The sequence below is a fragment of the Stylophora pistillata genome, chromosome 6, assembly GCF_964205215.1.
Source record: "Stylophora pistillata chromosome 6, jaStyPist1.2, whole genome shotgun sequence".
Lineage (NCBI taxonomy): Eukaryota > Metazoa > Cnidaria > Anthozoa > Scleractinia > Pocilloporidae > Stylophora > Stylophora pistillata.
This window is the reverse complement of record NC_142524.1, coordinates 21690004-21708839: the sequence shown is the minus strand read 5'-3', so window position 1 is coordinate 21708839 and position 18836 is coordinate 21690004. Positions and strand designations below refer to the sequence as shown.

The 18836-nt window shown below is 39.6% G+C and overlaps 3 protein-coding genes across 3 annotated transcripts; all 3 read right to left on the bottom strand.

Moving 5' to 3' along the window:
• Positions 1 to 13280: 13280 nt before the first annotated feature.
• LOC148728776 (uncharacterized) lies at positions 13281 to 14259 on the bottom strand. Its single transcript, XM_088725029.1, has 2 exons — positions 14004 to 14259; positions 13281 to 13792 (listed from the first exon to the last, which is right to left on the bottom strand). The coding sequence occupies exons 1-2, from the start codon at positions 14257 to 14259 to the stop codon at positions 13281 to 13283; spliced, it is 768 nt and encodes a 255-aa protein (XP_088581155.1).
• A 114-nt stretch (positions 14260 to 14373) lies between these two features.
• On the bottom strand, positions 14374 to 15183 carry LOC148728775 (uncharacterized). The gene has a single exon (XM_088725028.1). The coding sequence runs from the start codon at positions 15181 to 15183 to the stop codon at positions 14374 to 14376; it is 810 nt and encodes a 269-aa protein (XP_088581154.1).
• Positions 15184 to 15216: 33 nt separating this feature from the next.
• Positions 15217 to 15714, bottom strand: LOC148728774 (protein CFDP2-like). The gene has a single exon (XM_088725027.1). It carries the CDS (start codon positions 15712 to 15714, stop codon positions 15217 to 15219), a length of 498 nt encoding a protein of 165 aa, XP_088581153.1.
• Between the last annotated feature and the right edge of the window lie 3122 nt (positions 15715 to 18836).

Sequence of the window (18836 nt, the reverse complement as noted above, 5' to 3'; positions counted from 1 at the left end):
GGTTGCCTAGCAACAGCGTATGCTATCGAAAAGTTGTTGCTGAAGATTTTCTGTAACAATGGTGTCTGGTTTCGAGATTGTTGACGAGGAATATATCGAAGAATATTAAAAGACAAGAGTGAAAACGAAAACACGAGGAAAAGCACGGAGTACTGGAAGAACGTTGTCAAAAAGTGGGCGAATAAAAGAAACTTCCAAGCAAATTTAGAAGAGTACTATACGAGAGCGAAGTCCTCGACCGAACACTGGCACAGTTTTATGCCAAGTTACGAAAAGAAAACGGGGATGAATATGAGCCCGACTGCCCGAAAGTAATGCAGGCATCACTGCAGAGATATTTAAAATCAAAAGCCCATTCAAAGTCCTGGTATCTTTGTGCAAAAGTAAAACTTCATTCAGCTCATTCGTACGTTTGTGGCCATTGATTCTCTGTCAACTTTAAATGGCTTCCTATGACTGATTACTGATGAGCGCATTCAGAAACTCGGTAGTTTTCCCCTCAATTTCATTAACAAATAATCGCAATGGGTCCTCGTAAAATTAAGGATTAATATCGGTTGTGTTTTCAGAAGTTGCCTCAAAAGCTTCAGAAGTTTCAGAATTAAGTTGTGTTTTCAGAAGTTGCTCGTCGCTTCGCGACTCGGGCAATTTCAGAAACTTCTGAAAACACAAGTGATATTAATCCTTAATTTTACTCGGCCCCATGCGATTACCTATACTAATCAACAACAAAGGTTAGATCTTTTAAAATAAGATATTTGATCAAATTTCCTTTGATGTTAAACTTTAAGCTTAAAATGTCTAAGGTTACAGTTGGGCATTCTATTAGTCATTCTGTTGTTATATGATATTTTTGAGATAGGCAAAACTTAACGTTGTGTGTTTAACTAAGACGACGATCGAGTTAAAATAATGTACACCTTAGGGTAGCCCGGTTCCGGGTACGGGTACGGGTAGGATTAACAGTACACGTACTCGGTTCCACGGGAAACCAATCAAACTGAAGACACACCGCTCCATTCACGATGTAACCTTGATGCAAAAATCAAAGCAAGGAAGAAATTTCTACAACTTCACTTTCCAAACTTCACCTACTAAATACAAAAGAGCGGTTGGGTTTGACCATAAATCCCATCAGATTGGAAAACACATGCAAAAGACAGGAAGCCCAACAAAGATACTTGGTGCAAGAGAGGAAAATGAACAACTGTTCATTAATCAAGGAACAAAAATTATAGAGGCAAATTGATTCAATATAGAGTTCCCGGCCGGATGATACCGGGTACGATCTGGACAAAATGCTGCGCAAAAGACTGGCCTCACAGCAATAACCTCTCTTGCAAGGTCTACATCTTGTTTCATATGCCATATGAACATCGTTTGAAATAAGCCGAAAACATTTTTCTATTACATTTAATTGACTTTTTTTTTCTCTTTTCTTACAATATGCTTCAAATATGCCCTCGACTCTTAAACGGAAGAGGCCTAGTTTACTACCAAAACGTTTTAGTCCAGAAGTATCCTTTCAAGTCAACATAAAGTGTGTAATTTGAATGTAGGTTTTTTTCTTCGTTGTTCATGACCTGTTGTATTTTAAATCTATTTTAAATATGTCTCAGCTAAAACTTCGCAAAGAGACTACACCTCAGTCATCGCATGTTTTGGAAAGCGGCAAGTCCTTTTGACCGGCAAAAATTTCTTCATATTTGTGCCTCACAAAAAAAAACGCTTCAAATCAGAAAAACAGGTCAGTTTATGCAAGAATCTGGATACCATTCTGGTCTGATAAGCAAAGATAAAGACAATAAAAACTTACCCGTTTCTCCATTTTTAGTGGGCGCGAACTCACTTATAGACCACTGATTACCCCAGGAAAAGGTGTAGCTTTTACGGGAAGGACGCCATCACGTGATCATTTAATGAATTCAAAATGGCGCTAGCCTTACTCGTGCGTGAAAATCAGGGTATCTCAAGGTGTCTATTATTTTGTATTGTATGGTAAGTGCTAAGCTAGTGCTGCGTTAATTCTGTGATAATTTGAATTTGCATTAGGTTCCTGAAATGTAAAGAGTATTTAGACATTTTCTAAACAACTGTTGGTTTATATGACAGGAAGCTGAGCTTAGAAACGGTAACAGCCTACAAAATAACACTTTGGGCATCAATGCGAAATCAAAACACAAAGCAAGGCTAATTATATAAAAATATGCGAATAAAGATGAAAATGTTTCTTGAAATGAACAATCTTCCATAGCAGCTCTCCCTCTTGGTATGTATTTATAAACAGTCGGTCACTTTCGACAACACTAAATGTTTCCATATGATAAAGAAAGTATATTCGCATTATTATTCCCCCCATCCCCCCTTTATTAATTCATGATTTTCTTAGTAGTTTCTCGATTAACTCTTTGTTTTTAAGGTTTTTAACAGCGCAGGCCATATCTTCAGAATAACAGATGAGGTCTGCAAACAGAAACGTAGATAACTTAGCGTTAGTGCACTCCTTATCTTTTTCGATAAAAAGTAATTATTTTGTTCTTCAATGATAATAGGACTCAGTGAAGTCCAACTCCGTCTGTAATCATTACAGTGACAAAAAAATCGGAGTTCCGTACAGGGGGAATCTGACTTGTTTACCACAGATCTTATTACTAAGCAATCATCAAAATTACAATTTCCGAGAAAATAAAAATAGCCAAGTTACGTAAGGAGGAGCCAATCTGAATTCAAAAAGGGGTGTGACTGGTTGTTTTAGACTAAAGCTTTTGAAATTGTTTGGCTCATTGAACAGTCCGATAACAAACTATCCGATAACAAATTGGCAAGTGAGTTAGTAAAAATTATGAGTTTTTTGAACCAATCCCAATCAAGGAAATTGTAATATTTCTGGATACAAGTGGAAGCCTTTTGAGCGTGCTATCACCCTCAGCCCCAAAGTCATGCAGAGGATTGCATTTCAACTATTTGACTGTTAGTTTTGAAATGTATACGCGCATTGCCGTTTACTGGGTATCTTTATGGGCATGGACCACAACCTTGATAACCACTGACCCCGAAAGTTATTGAGCTAAGTTAGGTGCAAAAGTTGGAATGGTAAATTGGCCACCGTTACGATTATAAAAGCTGACGTGTGTGCTTTTAAAGGCAGAGAAAGGAACTACGTGATTGGTGGGAACGTGGCAACGAGAAAAACATGAATAAATTAGTGGAATGAAAAGCGTTCGTTGATACCGGTGGGATTTAGACTGCCGGTTTGAAAGATGTACGTTTGTTCGAGAGTTTTACGGCTTTCTGAGCTACCTAAGTGTCAGGAAAGACCGCAGATTGCCATATGTTGCTTACAATGGTTAGGTAATTAAAATGTTTAGCGACTGGTTTCGATGTGTCCTTGTCATTCCTCTCCACGTGACGAAGGTGTTCTCGGAATCGGTCATTTAGTCTACTGCCTGTTTCGCCGATGTAAATCTTTTTGCAATAAGTGCAAGTTATGCAATAGATTACGTTGGCGGAGGCGCACGTGAAGTGATCGGTGATCTTAATGGATCGTTTAGGTCCCGATATTTTATCAGTGTTGTGAATGAAAGGACATAGTACATGTTTGGCATCGTGCACGAGCGCATTTGAAAGTGCCTGGTTGGTCATTAGTCTGAAAAGAACTTCTGATCAAAAAATTGCCTATGTTTTTGTCTCGTTTGAATGAAATGTGCGGAGGCTGCGAAAAGATAGTGCTTGTCTCTGGATCGTTTTGAAGTAAACAGAGATAACATGGAGGTTTTATGTTTACGGGTTTACAGAGATTTTTCTCCTTTAATTGTCACAGAGAAAGTAGAGAGATTTTACAGACATATGTTGTTTTTAGCGTAAAATCTCTGTAAATTTGAAACAAATTTACAGATATTTTAGTGAGATTGTGCACACATTTCATGTAGTCATAGTGAAAAAAATGTGTTAAAATTTACAGACTTTTTACGAAGTTACCAAATCTCTGAATGCGCGCATTTACAGAGTTCGTAATTTACAAAGGAAAATAGACATTTTACAGAGAATTCGCCAACTTTTGTGAAGTCTGTAAACAGTTCAAGTTTTCCAGTGTAAGATTGAAATAATTTTGGATTTTATGCAGTGTAGGTCCTGTTATTCCACCGACTACGTTCCAGCATGTCAAAGATGACGTGAAAAAGCAACATGCTCAAGAAGTGCATCCAGGTTTTTCTCTCGCTGTTAACGATTTCAATATGGGCGGAAAACATCTATCCGTCTTCAATGCCTGAGTGAACCTTACGTTTGGTTAGGAGTAAAAAAGGAAGTTCAAATTTAACCTACGCAATAAAAACAGAGCCTCTAAGCGATAATAAAGCAGTGAACGATAGAAAGCCAAGACAGGCGGACATCAATTATAGGAAAAATAATTGCCTTTAGATAGCAAACCACTATTTTATCTGGCCTACGTGAATGGTCTGACAACTGTGTGAAATAGTTCCAAACTAAATGACGAATAGCGATTTAGACGCACGAGACATAGCCCTCCAAATTCCAATTACATGTTTAATATGTAAGCAACCTAACCCTCTTAAAGAGTAAAAATATGCAAAGTTCGCATTAGAGAGGGTAGGTGAAATTATTATAAATATTATTTTTACACTATCTAAGAAAAAGTTAAAATGTTTACACAGAAAGCAGATGTGTGTAGTAAATGACGTTTCCTAATAGTCTGAAAAGTCTACTTAGCATCAATGTTACTTCCCAACTATTGAAAAAAAATTATTTTCCCTATTCCCTGCGGAAAAGAAAGGCATTTATTCTGGAAGCAATGGCAGCAGACGCTGAGGAGATATGAGGACAAATATGCAAAAGGCTAACGTTCGAAACGTCAGCTTCATGGTGGTCAATTTACTTTATCAGCTCAGTTGATCAAAACCAAATTCTCTTGTAATAGCCTCTACTGATGCAATACCACAAGGTTAGCATTTATCCATTTATATGCATATGATAGATCATGTTATCGATCCCTAGCATTGTAAGGGAAAATATGTGATTGAAAATATCGTCACACGCAATGAACGGTAAATGTAATGGAGAAACAGATAATTTTGCAAAAGGGCTTCTATTTATGTATTCCTTTAAATTCACCATTGAATGATATGTTGTTCACTCGACCAACAGCAACCGACACTCGGAAGCACCAGGCCATGGAAATAGGAAGTGGTCTGTTTTCTGTTGACGAATTTCATTATTTGAATGTGCCTTGGGTTGGAATATTCTCGGCTTACGACGACATTGAGTGTACCTTAAAATGCCTTCAGAGTCCTTCGTGTCTTTCTGTGAACCTGGCCCTGGGGATAAGACTATGGTGCGAGCTTTTATCATCTGATAAGTACAGCGACCCCGAGGAATTCCAAAAGAATAAAAGTTCCCATCACTTTTACACTGTAGTAAAGAAAGTGCTTTTCATGTTTTTAGATAGCTACATGCAATGACCATAATTAGACAATAAATCAGGAGAAGTAAAAGTAAAAGATATTATATAAGAAAAATTGTACATATTCTTTTGGGACTTAATTAAATATTTTTCCTGCTTATAGATTCAGCTGCAGGACAAGCCTGTGAACCTAGCTGAATATAGTTGTTCTCCCAATATAGTGTTCTTTTATTTATGCATTCATTCACTTATACTCTCTTTAAATAATCTATTTCTATATGTAATGATTTATTTTTCCTATCTACTTCCTCTCGTTATTTCGCTGGTCAACCTTGGTTTAGCTGTATAAAGAAACACGGTCTTTGAAAACGCAAAAAAAACTGTCAAAAGTGTCAAAAAATTATTATCGCAAAGAAAAAGAAGTGCCACCTTAAGATAAACTCGACTTTGTAGGCTGTGATGAAGTTAATTATGTCATATTCAAAATCATCGTTCTTTATTCCTCCTTTGTTTCACAAGAATAAATGTGCTAAAAATCCATGCAAGAACGGCGCCACTTGTCAAAGTGGTTTCACTGACAAAGGAAATCGCTGTCTGTGTCTAGTTGGATTCAAGGGTGAGAGGTGCGAAACAGGTAATCCAGAAACGCCTTTGTTATTTCATGGTATCTTTCATTCCTCAACTTTATAAAGGGTTCTAAAGGTAAAGACTCCTTGAGAGGTCTTTGTGTCCATTACACCATCTTTTCTAACCGGTATTGACAATGAGTGTCTTGAAGGGCTACACACGAATAGTCTTTATGCGTTTTGCAACAATACTATACAAGGGTTAAACAACTGTACATGTGAACATGGATTCATTAGAAATGGGCGAGAATGCAAAGGTAAACATTAACTTTTGGCAAAATGGAGTTTAAATCTGATAATTAGCTTATAGAGGGAAAAGACTAGTTATTTTGATTAGTAGTTTTTGATCGTGAACGACCCCTTTTTTAATAGTTTACTTTTCTTCCTTTTCCGTCAACTATTGCCAAGGGTTGATTCATATATGAACGTATAAACCCAGATGTCTGGAGGATTGATGTCCTTACCAATTCTGAATTTGGCACACCCTGTTCCTTTTTTAATTTCTTCCTTAACTCCTATTTTTTCCCTCCCCTCCCCCCTTCCCCCTCTCTCTCTCTCTTTCTCTCTCCAATTCAATTTTGCTTTCTACTGGGGTTGGTGGTGTTGGTGTTATAAAAGTTATAAAAATGGTCACCACCTGGGCACCCTGTTTTGGGGGAAGATTGGGAACTTTCCGTAAATGTTTTCGCCAAGAGTTACAAATTTCTGTTTAATATGTTGGTTGGAGGCTTATGGACCACTTACTAAGGGGAGGAATGTCAACTACCTTTGCCACTCATTGTAGATGTAAATAAAACTGCTTGGCTGCCTAGCTAAACAATAGATGTATCTTTGGATGTTATACGCTGTGTGATGGATACTTTGGCACGAGTCCACAGAACGTGCAATAAAGGAACTGATCTTGACACTTTGTTGAAGCTCTAAATTCATTTTCAGATATTGACGAGTGCGGTGAGGCTACACACAATTGTAAGCCCACTTACGAGTGCAAAAATAGCAAGGGATCTTACCAATGCGTTTGTCGACCTGGATATTACATAACATAACATAACATAACATAACATAACATAATCTTTATTTCTTGAGATAAAATCACATATCCTAAGTTATAACATAAACTCACAAGGGAAACTACTACATGTCATATTTAAAAATTATCCTATTACTGAAAACGTTCTTAAACCTTTCAGTGTGGATTCTAGGGACAGAGACTGACGTATTTGTAAGATTGTACCTCATGTTCTTTTCCTTAGGTAAAAATTGGAAAAACGGGCATTCGAGGTCATTCGATCTTTTTTTGTAGAGTGCCTTGTCCACCTTCTCTAGCAAATCCCTAATATCTACATTCTTGGACATAAACTTCCTTTTCAAACACCGGTCTAAAAATATCTGTATTATAGAAAGGTCGGAGTCTGAGGCACCATAAACCGGCAGGGCATAAGAAAAATTTGGTAAAAATACGGCATTAAAAAGGTGATCTACTCCGTCCTGGGACATTCCTTCCTTACGTAAAGATCCTAAAATGAATAATGACTTGTTCGCCTTAATTACCTTCCCTTGCACGTGACCACTATATTTAAAATTTTACGTATGATGCACAATCCTCGCAGTAGAGAGCGCTATTTATGCAATAGCGAAAATCAGACGAAAATTAATGAAAAAAATTAGGCCTGTACGGGACTCGAATCACTGACTCTGCGATACTATTGCAGCACTCTACTAATTGAGCTAACAAGCCAACTGGGAACAGGCCGTTAAGTTGATTCGTAATAAACCCGTGATGATAAATCAGATACAATGTATATATGAGGTTCATATATTTTGAACTGCTGTATTAAATACGTATGATGCACGATCCTCGCAGTAGAGAGCGCTATTTATGCAATAGCGAAAATCAGATTTATCGTAACAGTACAACCAAATTAATGCAAAAGCCTAATATGAACGGATATATGAATAAGAATAATGATACCCAGATATAATTGTGACAAAACCTTAAACGCGGATGGTCACCCAAAGGTTAGACAAACTAAAGCTTACCCCATCCAAAAAAAATTATAATAAAAAATGGCAACACATGAGCAGAAAAACAAGGCGAGCTAAAGTTTGAAAAGGAGCTCATTGTTAATTTTTGGAAAGCGAAACGGCAATTTACTCTCACGCCACTGTTTTAAGATGGCCTGTTAAAACAAAACAAAACAAAAAAAATACCCATTCACTGTAGTAATATTTGAATTCAAGTTGTAAAATTAGCGTAAGGAAGTACCGTGTCTTTACTGTCGCTTTACACGCACCTTTAAGCGTAAAGTTGACATTACACTATCTTTACGCAAAATTTAAAGGCGGCTTAAAGAGTCTCATTACAGCAACTTTACATATACGTAAAGGTAGCGTAAAGCTTGCCTTTACGTAACGTAAAATTTAACGTAAAGTTGTGTAAATGAGAACTTTAGCTAGCTTTACTCCAAGTTTAAAGGCGGCTTAAAGAAGTCTCATTACACCAACTTTACACAGATGCATAAAGGTTGCGTAAAGCTTGCCTTTACGTAGTGTAAAGGTAGCGTAAAGTTACGTAAATGAGAACTTTACGCTAGCTTTACTCCAAGTTTAAAAGCGGCTTAAAGAAGTCTCATTACACCAACTTTACACATGCATAAAGGTTGCGTAAAGCTTGCCTTTACGTAGTGTAAAGGTAGCGTAAAGTTTCGTAAATGAGAACTTTACGCTAGCTTTAAGTCGCCATTACGCCAACTTAAATTTGATTGTTCGTGCTGTGAGAAAGATAGCACTTTCCTTCAACAAAAATAAAAAATAAAAAATATGTGATTTGAATTGCAATTCTATGTAAATTGCAACGGTTTCTTACAATAATGAACACCCTTCACATGACTTATCAATCGATTTGGTATTTTAGGTTTTAGTGTCAATATGTGGGTAAATAGGGAGAAAATGTTTTTTCGTTAAAGGTATACTAATTTATTACTACATTTTGTAGCATGCTCTGTAAATTATCTCTACAGAGCTAAAGCGAGTGGTGAAATTACGTCGCTCCTTGGATCCAAACCAGTACCCATTTTCTGCCACATGGGAAATTTTGGATGCGGAGCTTGAGGATGGACGCCAGTAATAAAAACTGATGGAATAAAGGTCAGTTTTCCCCTCTTCTTCTTTTATGTTCTCGATGTAAAAGAACCTGTGGTCTATCTCAAATTAAGAGGCCGCCTAATTGTGCCCATCTTACTGAGAACAAACATACTTCTTCATAACTATATACCCAGTTACCTTAAGATAGAATACATACAACTATAAGCCGCATTAAATTATCAACACATAGTTTAAGATGACAGCGCGCAATACCCTACCTGGGATAACAGCTGCTTCCAATAGCCCAATTCCGAATTACCTTTGGCCTCTTTTTCACAAGGCAAGTCCTGAGGCTCATCCTTTAATGTAATGAGAGGTTTTTATTCACAAGCAAATTAAACTCGTTTAAACTCGTTCTGAAAAAGAGGCCGAGGGTAATTCGAAAATGGCCTATTGCCTACTCACAATATCATTTTACAACTAATTAGTCTAGTCAGAAAAATGATTCGATAAATACAAGGTCACGTACCTGTAATTTGATTAATTCGGTACGTCTTTCTGCAAAGACCACGAGGAATACAAGTGATGATTAATCTTTCGAGCTAGTAGTCCTGAATAACTTTTTCGCATTTTTACCTAGACCACTTTTCGTTCAACTCTTCATACTGGGAGATTAAAAAGGAGTTTCACCTTCAAGGAGGCAAGACTGGATTTGATTCAAAGGAGACCAAGTTACCGACCTATTGGAGCACATCCTTCTCCATCTATCTTCTCAAAATCTGTCTTGGTATGAAGATCGACCAACAACTCAGGTTTATCGTCATCAATAAGAAGGCCGACTTACTGTAATTACCGACAGGAAATATCGCAAAACATCACTGGAGCGTAACATATGGAAGAACCTTATTGGGCCCTCTGCTTTTTTGCAGCTCGACTGTAACATAGAGGGATTCAGTGCAGATGCCTATAATTATACTAAGTTCTACATAGACTTATCCAAGGCAAGAATTGGCATTATCGGTAATGACCAGAATGATTGTCAAAGCTGTGATTCTACAATCAGATTTGGCAAAAGAGGATTCCCAGGAAGACAACACCTGTGGCAACGCAGTCAAACATAAGGGAGATCACGGAGATAAAAACATTAAGGCTATGGGCTATATATTAGTGCAACAGCAAGAAAAAGGAGTACCAGGGGGGTAAAAAGTAAATGGCACTAGCACTACGGCAAAATGCATGGATGGTTGAAATTTTCGTTATAAATTCGCTGTCAATTGTGTATTTTGATATATCAGGTTGTTGCCGCTTTTTGTCACCGAGGTTTCGACGAGCTATGCGGAAGGAATAATCAGATTCGAGCACTTTGTCCATTATCGGAAAACCTTTAAAATTTACATCTCAGCGCTATTATTACTTATCGTATCAAGATCTAACTTAGAAATAGTTTCATTCTCAACAGATGGACTGTGGATAAAGGGGTGACATCGTTACTAGTTATTTAAAGATATGCGAATAAACTTAAAAATGGCAGGTATCTAAAATTAAGATATTACCTCGTTGATGGAGGCAAAGTGAATCTAACACACTCTACATCATCATTTCAAGCAAAGTTTGTTCTTCCTCTGTAGCCAGTTCAGAGATTAAGACACTTTTTTTTCATTTGAATTCCAAGCATTGTTATTAAACAAGTGATGTTAACAGGAAATCGACATGAGCTCCCACCTGTTACTTTGCCAGTCTTTGTCTTAATTTTTAATATAAGAGAAAAATCGAATTTCCAGATGGGATCCCATCTGGAAACTCGATTTTTTTTCTTATATTAAAAATTGTTTATTTCATCTTTGTTTTAATTGCCATTGATATTTCGTAAGTTACCGCTATTCAATATCATAGAGCACCTGTTCAGTCATTTGGATCATTTTTATCTCGTGATGAGTTGCCTCGAAAGAGAATTAATGAAACCATACAGTGACTGATCTGAAAAAGTAAGTCATCGCGCAGAATGCTATTGTCTTTTGCGACATGTACTTACAGTGCCCAGTTTATCAACAGGCGGAGAATCAATTTGCATGTTTAGAACTTATCAACTGTGATTGGTCAAGAAATTTAGCTTTGGAAATACTTGAGTCGCACTGCAGATTTTAGCTGCTGTCGATCAAACGGTTTGGAGCGTGATGTCAGTCCCAAGGTGCGATAGAGTTAACAATAGCACACTAATTAAGGGCCGGCCGCACTGTTCACAAAGCGCTTGCAAATTCATAGATTTTATATGACTCAAAAGATGACTAACAAACTCCTGTTGGTAAAAAATTTATTTGAATTATCGAAATTGTTTCATTTCGACCAGGCGGCTTAGAACCTGCCCTCTGGCGGCCCCCTTTTAACTCGTGAATTGCGCGTGCGCAAGAGCGAGTTGTAGGTAAGAGGTGTGAATGGCGCTCGCTCGATTGGTCGATTCCTGTAAACTTTTTTCTATTTTAGGCTTTTGAATGCATTTGATAGTTTTTGGCGAGTCATAAACAAACAAAATGGTGACCTTTGTTGGTAAGAATAGTGTTGGGGTGAAAAAGAAGCCAATGATAATCTTGAAAGAGTAAAAAAGTATATCTTTTTTCATTTGTCAACTAATTAAAGTTTGCCCAATCTTCGAATACACTTTTATTTCTTGCAGCGTATATTTCATTTATGGCATCAATACTTCTATTTTTAAATGTACACATCCAGGAAAATGATTATTGTGTCGGAAAAAAAAAGAAAATAAAGAAGGAAAGGTAAGCCAAACTCAGACTATACATGGAAACGTCGCATTTGAACCACCTACGTCGCTACCCTGAGAATGTCAGCTACCGCATTGCTTTTTACCATAAGGCCACCGAAACACCCTGTTACCCTGGGGCGAAACTTTATCTAGATATAAATTTTACATTTAAAACGCTGATCTTTTGGTAATTTCAACCGCGGGCTCAAACGACTCGAGTAGCTGCTCGCCGATAGTCCGATTTTGAAGAGTCGCTCACGGCCAAATGCTCGTAAAGTGACTTGTTTAAGGCTTGTTTGGTATTCCTGAAGTTGTATCGACTTTGGAAAGTGGTTCACAAGTGGGAACTGCAGTGAAAGAAGCTCAAGCATAAGTTCTATCAATCGATATGCTGTTTCTTCAATGGTGTAACTCGCACTGTGTATGGTTATGTTATTAGTGCACTGTTAAGTATGTATGTTTCCAGATACGTTGAGTTCAGGATTTTTTTTTCTTAAAAATGCGTCCTGGAGTGAGGAACAGGAAGTTCTAAAGATATCACTCAAAATTAGTGTGATTATCAGTTCTCAAAACAAGGAATATGCACTGACAGTGAGTGACTTATTGGTGGACCATCGGTCTCGATGATAACGTCTATGTGCGTGGGTGGGTTCGTTGATGACTGAGGAGTCCAAGGCGGGAACGGCAAACACGACCACAGTGGGAGCAGGGAAACTGGCCTGGAGGTTTGGGTGTCTCTGCTGCTGTCTTCCTTTTAGCGCGAGCCTTAGTGACGTTGGCTCGCCGGTGTGCTTCGAGGGCTTTTGTTGCTTCGCGCGTCGATGCACGCCATCCAGTGCGATCCTCTGCACACTCCTCAAGCTGCTTTGTTGCGATGCCAGTGCAGGCGATGTTGGCATTGATGCAGTCTTTAAAGCGCTTCAGTGACCTGCCTTGCTTTCTCTTTCCCTTACTGAGAACTCCGTAGAGGAGTTGCTTTGGGATTCTGTCACTGTCCATTCGGATGATATGCCCCGTCCATCTGAGCTGGGCTTTGAGAATCATGGCCGCAATGCTGGTGGTTTCTGCACGGTCCAAGACCACAAGGTTTGTGATCATGTCCTGCCATTTAATGCCCAGGATTGAGCGTAAGCCCCGCATGTGGAAGCGCTCCACCAGTTTGATGTGTCTCCTCTATAGGGTCCAGGTCTCACAGCCATAGAGGAGACTGGTGAGCACAACTGTCTTGTAGACCCTGAGCGTGGTAGACTACTGGATGTTGTGTTAGTTCAGCACATGAGCTCGCCGTCTGCCCAGGGCTTGGCTTTCCTTACAGATCCTGGTGTTAATCTCTTTTCAAGGGAGCCGTCGCTGGAAATGACACTGCCGAGGTATTTGAATTCATCTACAGTCCTCAGTTCCGTTCCTTCGATAGAGATAGATGGGCGGTGGTCTGTTGTGAGAGGACTGGGCTGGAACAGCACTTCTGTTTTTCCAGGCTAATGGTGAGGCCAAACAGGCGGGATGTTTCAGCAAACTTGTCGACAGTGAGCTGGAGGGTGGATTCTGTATGAGCCATGAGGGCACAGTCGTCAGTAAAGAGGGCCTCTAGGATCAGTTTCTCAATTGTCTTGGTTTTAGCATTGAGGCGTCGAAGGTCAAAGAGAGATCCGTCCAGTCTGTACCTTATGTATACTCCGTTCTCGATGTCTTTGACAGAGTGGCTGAGAATGCAGGCGAAGAAGAGGTTAAACAGTACTGGGGCAAGGACACATCCCTGTTTAACACCGTTGGTAATCTCAAAGGGTTCAGACGCCTCACCTCCAGAAAGCACTAGACCCGTCATGCTGTCATGAAATAGACGGATCTGGGTCACAAACTTCCTGGGGAAAACCAAGTTTTTGAAGAACTTTCCACAGTGCAGCCCTGTTGAAAGTGTCAAACGCTTTGGTCAGGTCGACAAATACTGCATACAGATCCATATTCCGTTCCCTGCACTTCTCCTGTACTTGCCGGACCGAAAAGTTCATATCAGTTGTGCTGCGGCCTAGACGGAATCAACACTGGGCTTCTGGTAGGTTGTGCTCAGAGATGTTGAAGATCAGGCGATTCAGGATGATGCGCGCCAGAATCTTACCAGCAATAGACAGGAGTGATATGCCCCGGTAGTTGCCACAGTCAGATTTGCTGCCCTTGTTTTTGTACAGGGAGATGATTGTGGCGTCTCTGAACTCCTGGGGAATGTCCTCTTCCTCCCATATGCTGCAGAGGAGGCTGTGGAAGGCGTTAAGGGTTACTTGTCTTGCAGCCTTGTAGATTTCTGCAGGGATCCCATCCTTGCCGGGGGCTTTTCCTGAGCTGGTCTGCTTGATGGCCTTCTGGACCTGCTCCATGCTGGGGGGGAGGTCAGGGCTGTCTATTGTGGATCTCTGAGGGATCTGGTGCAGTGCTTCATTGCTAACAGTAGAGGATCTGTTGAGAAGGTTGTTGAAGTGTTCCCTCCATCTTTATGTGATGGCGTTCTTCTCCTTCAGTAGAGTACCATTTGTTGACAGGAGAGGGGTTGTGTTAGGCCGGGACGGTCCGTACACTGCCTTGATGGTGCTGAAGAACATCTTCGAGTTTTTCACATCAGCCCATAGTTGGACTTCTTGGGCCTTGTTCTTCCACCATTCATCCTGCATGTGGCGTAAGGTGGTCTGGGCTCGGTGCTGAAGGTGTTTGAAGTCATCACGCTTAGAGATGGAGGAAAGTTCATTCTGCCAGGCCACAAATGCCTTCTGCTTCTCGTCTAAGAGCTGGGTGATGGCTTGATCATTCTCATCGAACCAGTCCTGGTGCACTCTCTTCTTTGGACCAGGTATCGACTGAGCCTCCTCCTTTACCATCGAGCTAAAGTGGTCCCATTTTTGTGTAGGGCTTCCAGTGAGTGGTCCGTGGGAAGTCACCTTGTCGTCCAGGCTGTTCACAAAGTGGTCTTGGTGGTCTGAATAGTTGAGTTTGGCGATGTTGAATGACGGCCGGTTGAGCTTGGGCCTCTTCTGACGAGTGGGGGCGATGTAGAGCTTGACGACAGATCTGACGAGCCGATGGTCAGTCCAACATTCTGCTCCTCGCATGGCCCTGGTAATCCCGAAGTCTCTAGCATTTCGTCTGCGGCAGATAATGTAATCAATCAGGTGCCACTGTTTGGACCTTGGATGCATCCAGGTTGATTTGTACTTGTCAGCTTGCCGAAACAGGGTGTTGGTGATTGTCAGGTTGTTCTCTGCACATAGGCTCAGGAGTGGCAGGCCGTTGGAGTTCATCTTCCCCATTCCATGTGGTCCCAGCACGCCATTCCAGTTAGTTTAGTCAGAGCCGACTCTTGCGTTAAGGTCGCCCAGCAGTAAGAGTGTATCCCCACGGGGTACATCCTTTACGAGGTTATTCAGATCCTCATAGAAGGTTTCCTTTGCCTCGTAACTGGTGGTCATTGTTGGTGCGTATGCATTGATGATTGTAATATGTCGGGAGACGGTTAGTGGAAAACGAAGCTTCTTTAGTCGTTCGTTGATGGTAGAAGGGAAGTCTGGCAGCTGCTTCAGAATTGATGTCTTCATTGCCAAACCTATCCCATGGATTCTTTCTTCGGCTTGAGCTTTGCCTTTCCAGAAGAAGGTGTATCCCCCTTTGAGCTCAGCAACGGATCCTTCATCTGCTAGCCTAGTTTCACTGAGTGCGGCAATGAAATTACTGTAGTGTGACAGTTCTTTGGCAACAAGGGCTCTTCTCCTCTCTGGCCTTGTTGAAGTTTCCCTGTCCATAAGTGTTCGGACGTTCCATGCTCCGAAAATCGTCTGTTTCATTCTCTCTGTGTTTCGACCGCAAAAGGAGTAACACTGCTAGCCGCGGTAGACTGGCTAGTAGGTGATGGGACAAACTATGTTTGAGACACCTTTTCTAGTCTCCTCCCTCATTGGAGGGTGAGCAGTGCTATCCTAAACAGGGCTGCTCAGTCACCTGAGAAAACGCCGAACTCTTCTGTTGTCCCAGGGTCAGAAGGAGAGCGACTCTTATCTCCAGGCCGCCTACGTGCAGGGTTGGAGCTACAACTGCCAGTGGGTACCTCCACCTGTTGCTTCGCCCTTTCCCCATCGCCGCAGGACTTTGATGATAGCGGGATACAGAAGAAGAGTTGAAATGTTCAGAAAAAGTTGCACATAGAGAACCTGTGCAAGAGGTTGTTTATAGTGGGAGGGTCGTTGCACGCGAGCGATCCCACTCTCTCGGCCTAGGAAGTTGAATTCCAATGGTACGTAGAGACGTCACGACCGGAAACTTCTTTGGCTGCAGTAGATGACCCCGACGTCTTATGTGCCTTGTCGTGCTCTTGGCGCTCTAAAACACCTTGCTGTACCCGCCTTCGTAGCCATTGGAGTGACAAATACTGCCTAAAACTGATAACAGAGGCCTTACTTTATTAGGTGACTAAAGTTTCTTAGAGTAAGACCTATTTTTTTTTTTAAATGAGTAAGTAAAGATCTCAAAAGAGAGCACTTCTCAAAGATTGTTAAAAAATATATCATCCCTATGTCCTTTCCAAGTAGTGGTTTTTTCTATCAATATTTTGTGCATGTAACACAGGTTAGCCAGGCCATACTACAAACTCAACAACAACTTTTAATCTGACATAATAAACCCAAATTGTGTTTTCTTTAAAATGTTTTACATTATTTTGAACTTAAGGTACATGCACAGCAGCAAGTTTCATTTTGAAGCAAGACTTAAGTTTCACTTCATTTGATGTATATCAAACTAACAGCAAAGTGGCATGGCTTTATACCTAACACCAACTCTTCAAGAAATGGCACAGCTACATGTTAACTTAATATGCTGAAATTTTAACTATTCAATAAAAATCTCTATTCAGATTCACCAATACTAAAATATAAAGTATATAGCGGCTTCATGACAAACACAAATTCCTCAAGGAATAAGTATAGTAGGCTTTCCTTTGAATCATACTGAAGAGTACTCTTTGTCTTTGTCAAAAATCTTGCTACAGATTTGCCTGTACCTAAATGCTCATCGTAGAGACCTTACACCTAGGACATATTCTTCAAGAAATTGATACAGTAACTTTTCTTTTGAATCATATTGAAGATTAGAACAATAATAAGTTGACAGTCAATTACTTCTGTCAACAAGTGATTTATATTTAGTTTGAGGTTCTTTACTCTGGTTCAGTAATTTTTTGTATAATAATCACATGACTGTAAGTAAAAATTACAAATGGTAGCAGTTTACATCCCATGCTTATTCTTCTGGAAGTTATAAATTTATGATTTATTTTGACAACCACTTTCATTGTCATTTGAAATTAAATTTTTTTGTGAATTAGATGCAACAAGGATACTCCTAATGCTTTATATTTGGGGTCAACTAGCAACACTCAAAACTGTGGTCTTGTTTCATGAAGAATCACAGATATTGAGAGTATTGAAAGAAAAATGAAAGTAAAAAAGTTTTTCAAATTATATTTAGTTATATTTCCTAGGGAATTTGACAAGCACAAACCCACAGATATTTCTGAAATTTTGGCAAGGATGTATAATAGATCTAGTTGGAAGAAGAACCTTTCTACATAGAATGAACACTTGCTAAAAGCAAGGATTTGAGATATTCATTCAATAGTGGAAATATCTTTAAAATGAGAATTCAAAGTCATAATTCTTAAAACAAGGAATGTAAATCTTATTTTTAATGGTGGTGTTCTTAAACTGAGGAACTTTCATTGGAGAGTATAAAATTCTTAAAAGCAGAAATCTTGATCCTTATATCTCAAGGAATTGACTCTCAAAATAAGGAAAAATCCTTGTTTTGAGTATCCACTGACTAACAAGAATTCCGAAAAACAGAAGTTAGTGTGGTGTGAACATCCTTGTACTTGTTTTTTCATCCTCGTGCTAATAATTATCTTAGAAGTGTGAAACAGGCTTCAAGGGCAGTACTCGGTTGCAACACAAGCATAGGCATAAACATAACAAGCTAATGTGCAGGTGGGCTCAGCTGCAACATAAACATGAGCACAAGTGCTCAGTCAATGTTATGTTACATAGGAACATGGTTGGTATAAGCAGTATAGTGCTTGCCGACTGCCTGAAAGTCTTTCGCTTATGTTTAATTTATCCTTACGCTTATGCCAACCAATTCTTAACTAGAGAGTATAAGCATAAAAAGAAGGCAACGTTTTGATAATCTTTTGCATATATGCTTATCCTTATGTCTGTGCGTTCCATCCAGCAAATAAGATTTTACATGGTTATCCCTATGCTTGCATCGCAAATAAATACTGAGCTCAATATTGGAACAATAGTTTTATTATAAACAAAACAGCACCCCTTTGAACTTTCATTCCACAAACCTTAAAAGTAAAATCTAGAACAGTGATTGTCTTGCACCAAATCCTAATCACGCCATACTCTCTGTCTTTGAGGCCTAATTTAGTCTCACATCATATTCCTCATAATGCTCATTTATCAGTCTAACGATTCATACCTTAGTAAGGAAATAAAACACCCATTTCTATTGACGACAAAAATTACATTGGCTTAGCTAATTCACGAGTTGGCTAACAGAGCCTTTGATTCTTTTCGAGATTGAAAGGCTGCGGCAGGAGACTAGAAATAGCGGTGCTCAATGAGCGATTTACCGTGACTAAGTGAATTGTTTTGCGTTAACTTATTCTGGGGGCTTACTTGCTCGTATGAAGGAGCCCCGATAAAAGATCTGAAAGGGCATAAAAATCGTTTCAGGGTCATTCTGAGCAGTGCGATACATAAGTCACTCGTTTTCACTTGAAACGCGCACTTTTATACTCCGCTGATTTTTTTGATATAATTTGGATATATTAAAAAAGTTGAAATGGTAAATTGGCCACCGTAACGATTACAAAAGCTTACGTTTCGACGCAGCTCCAAACAGTTTC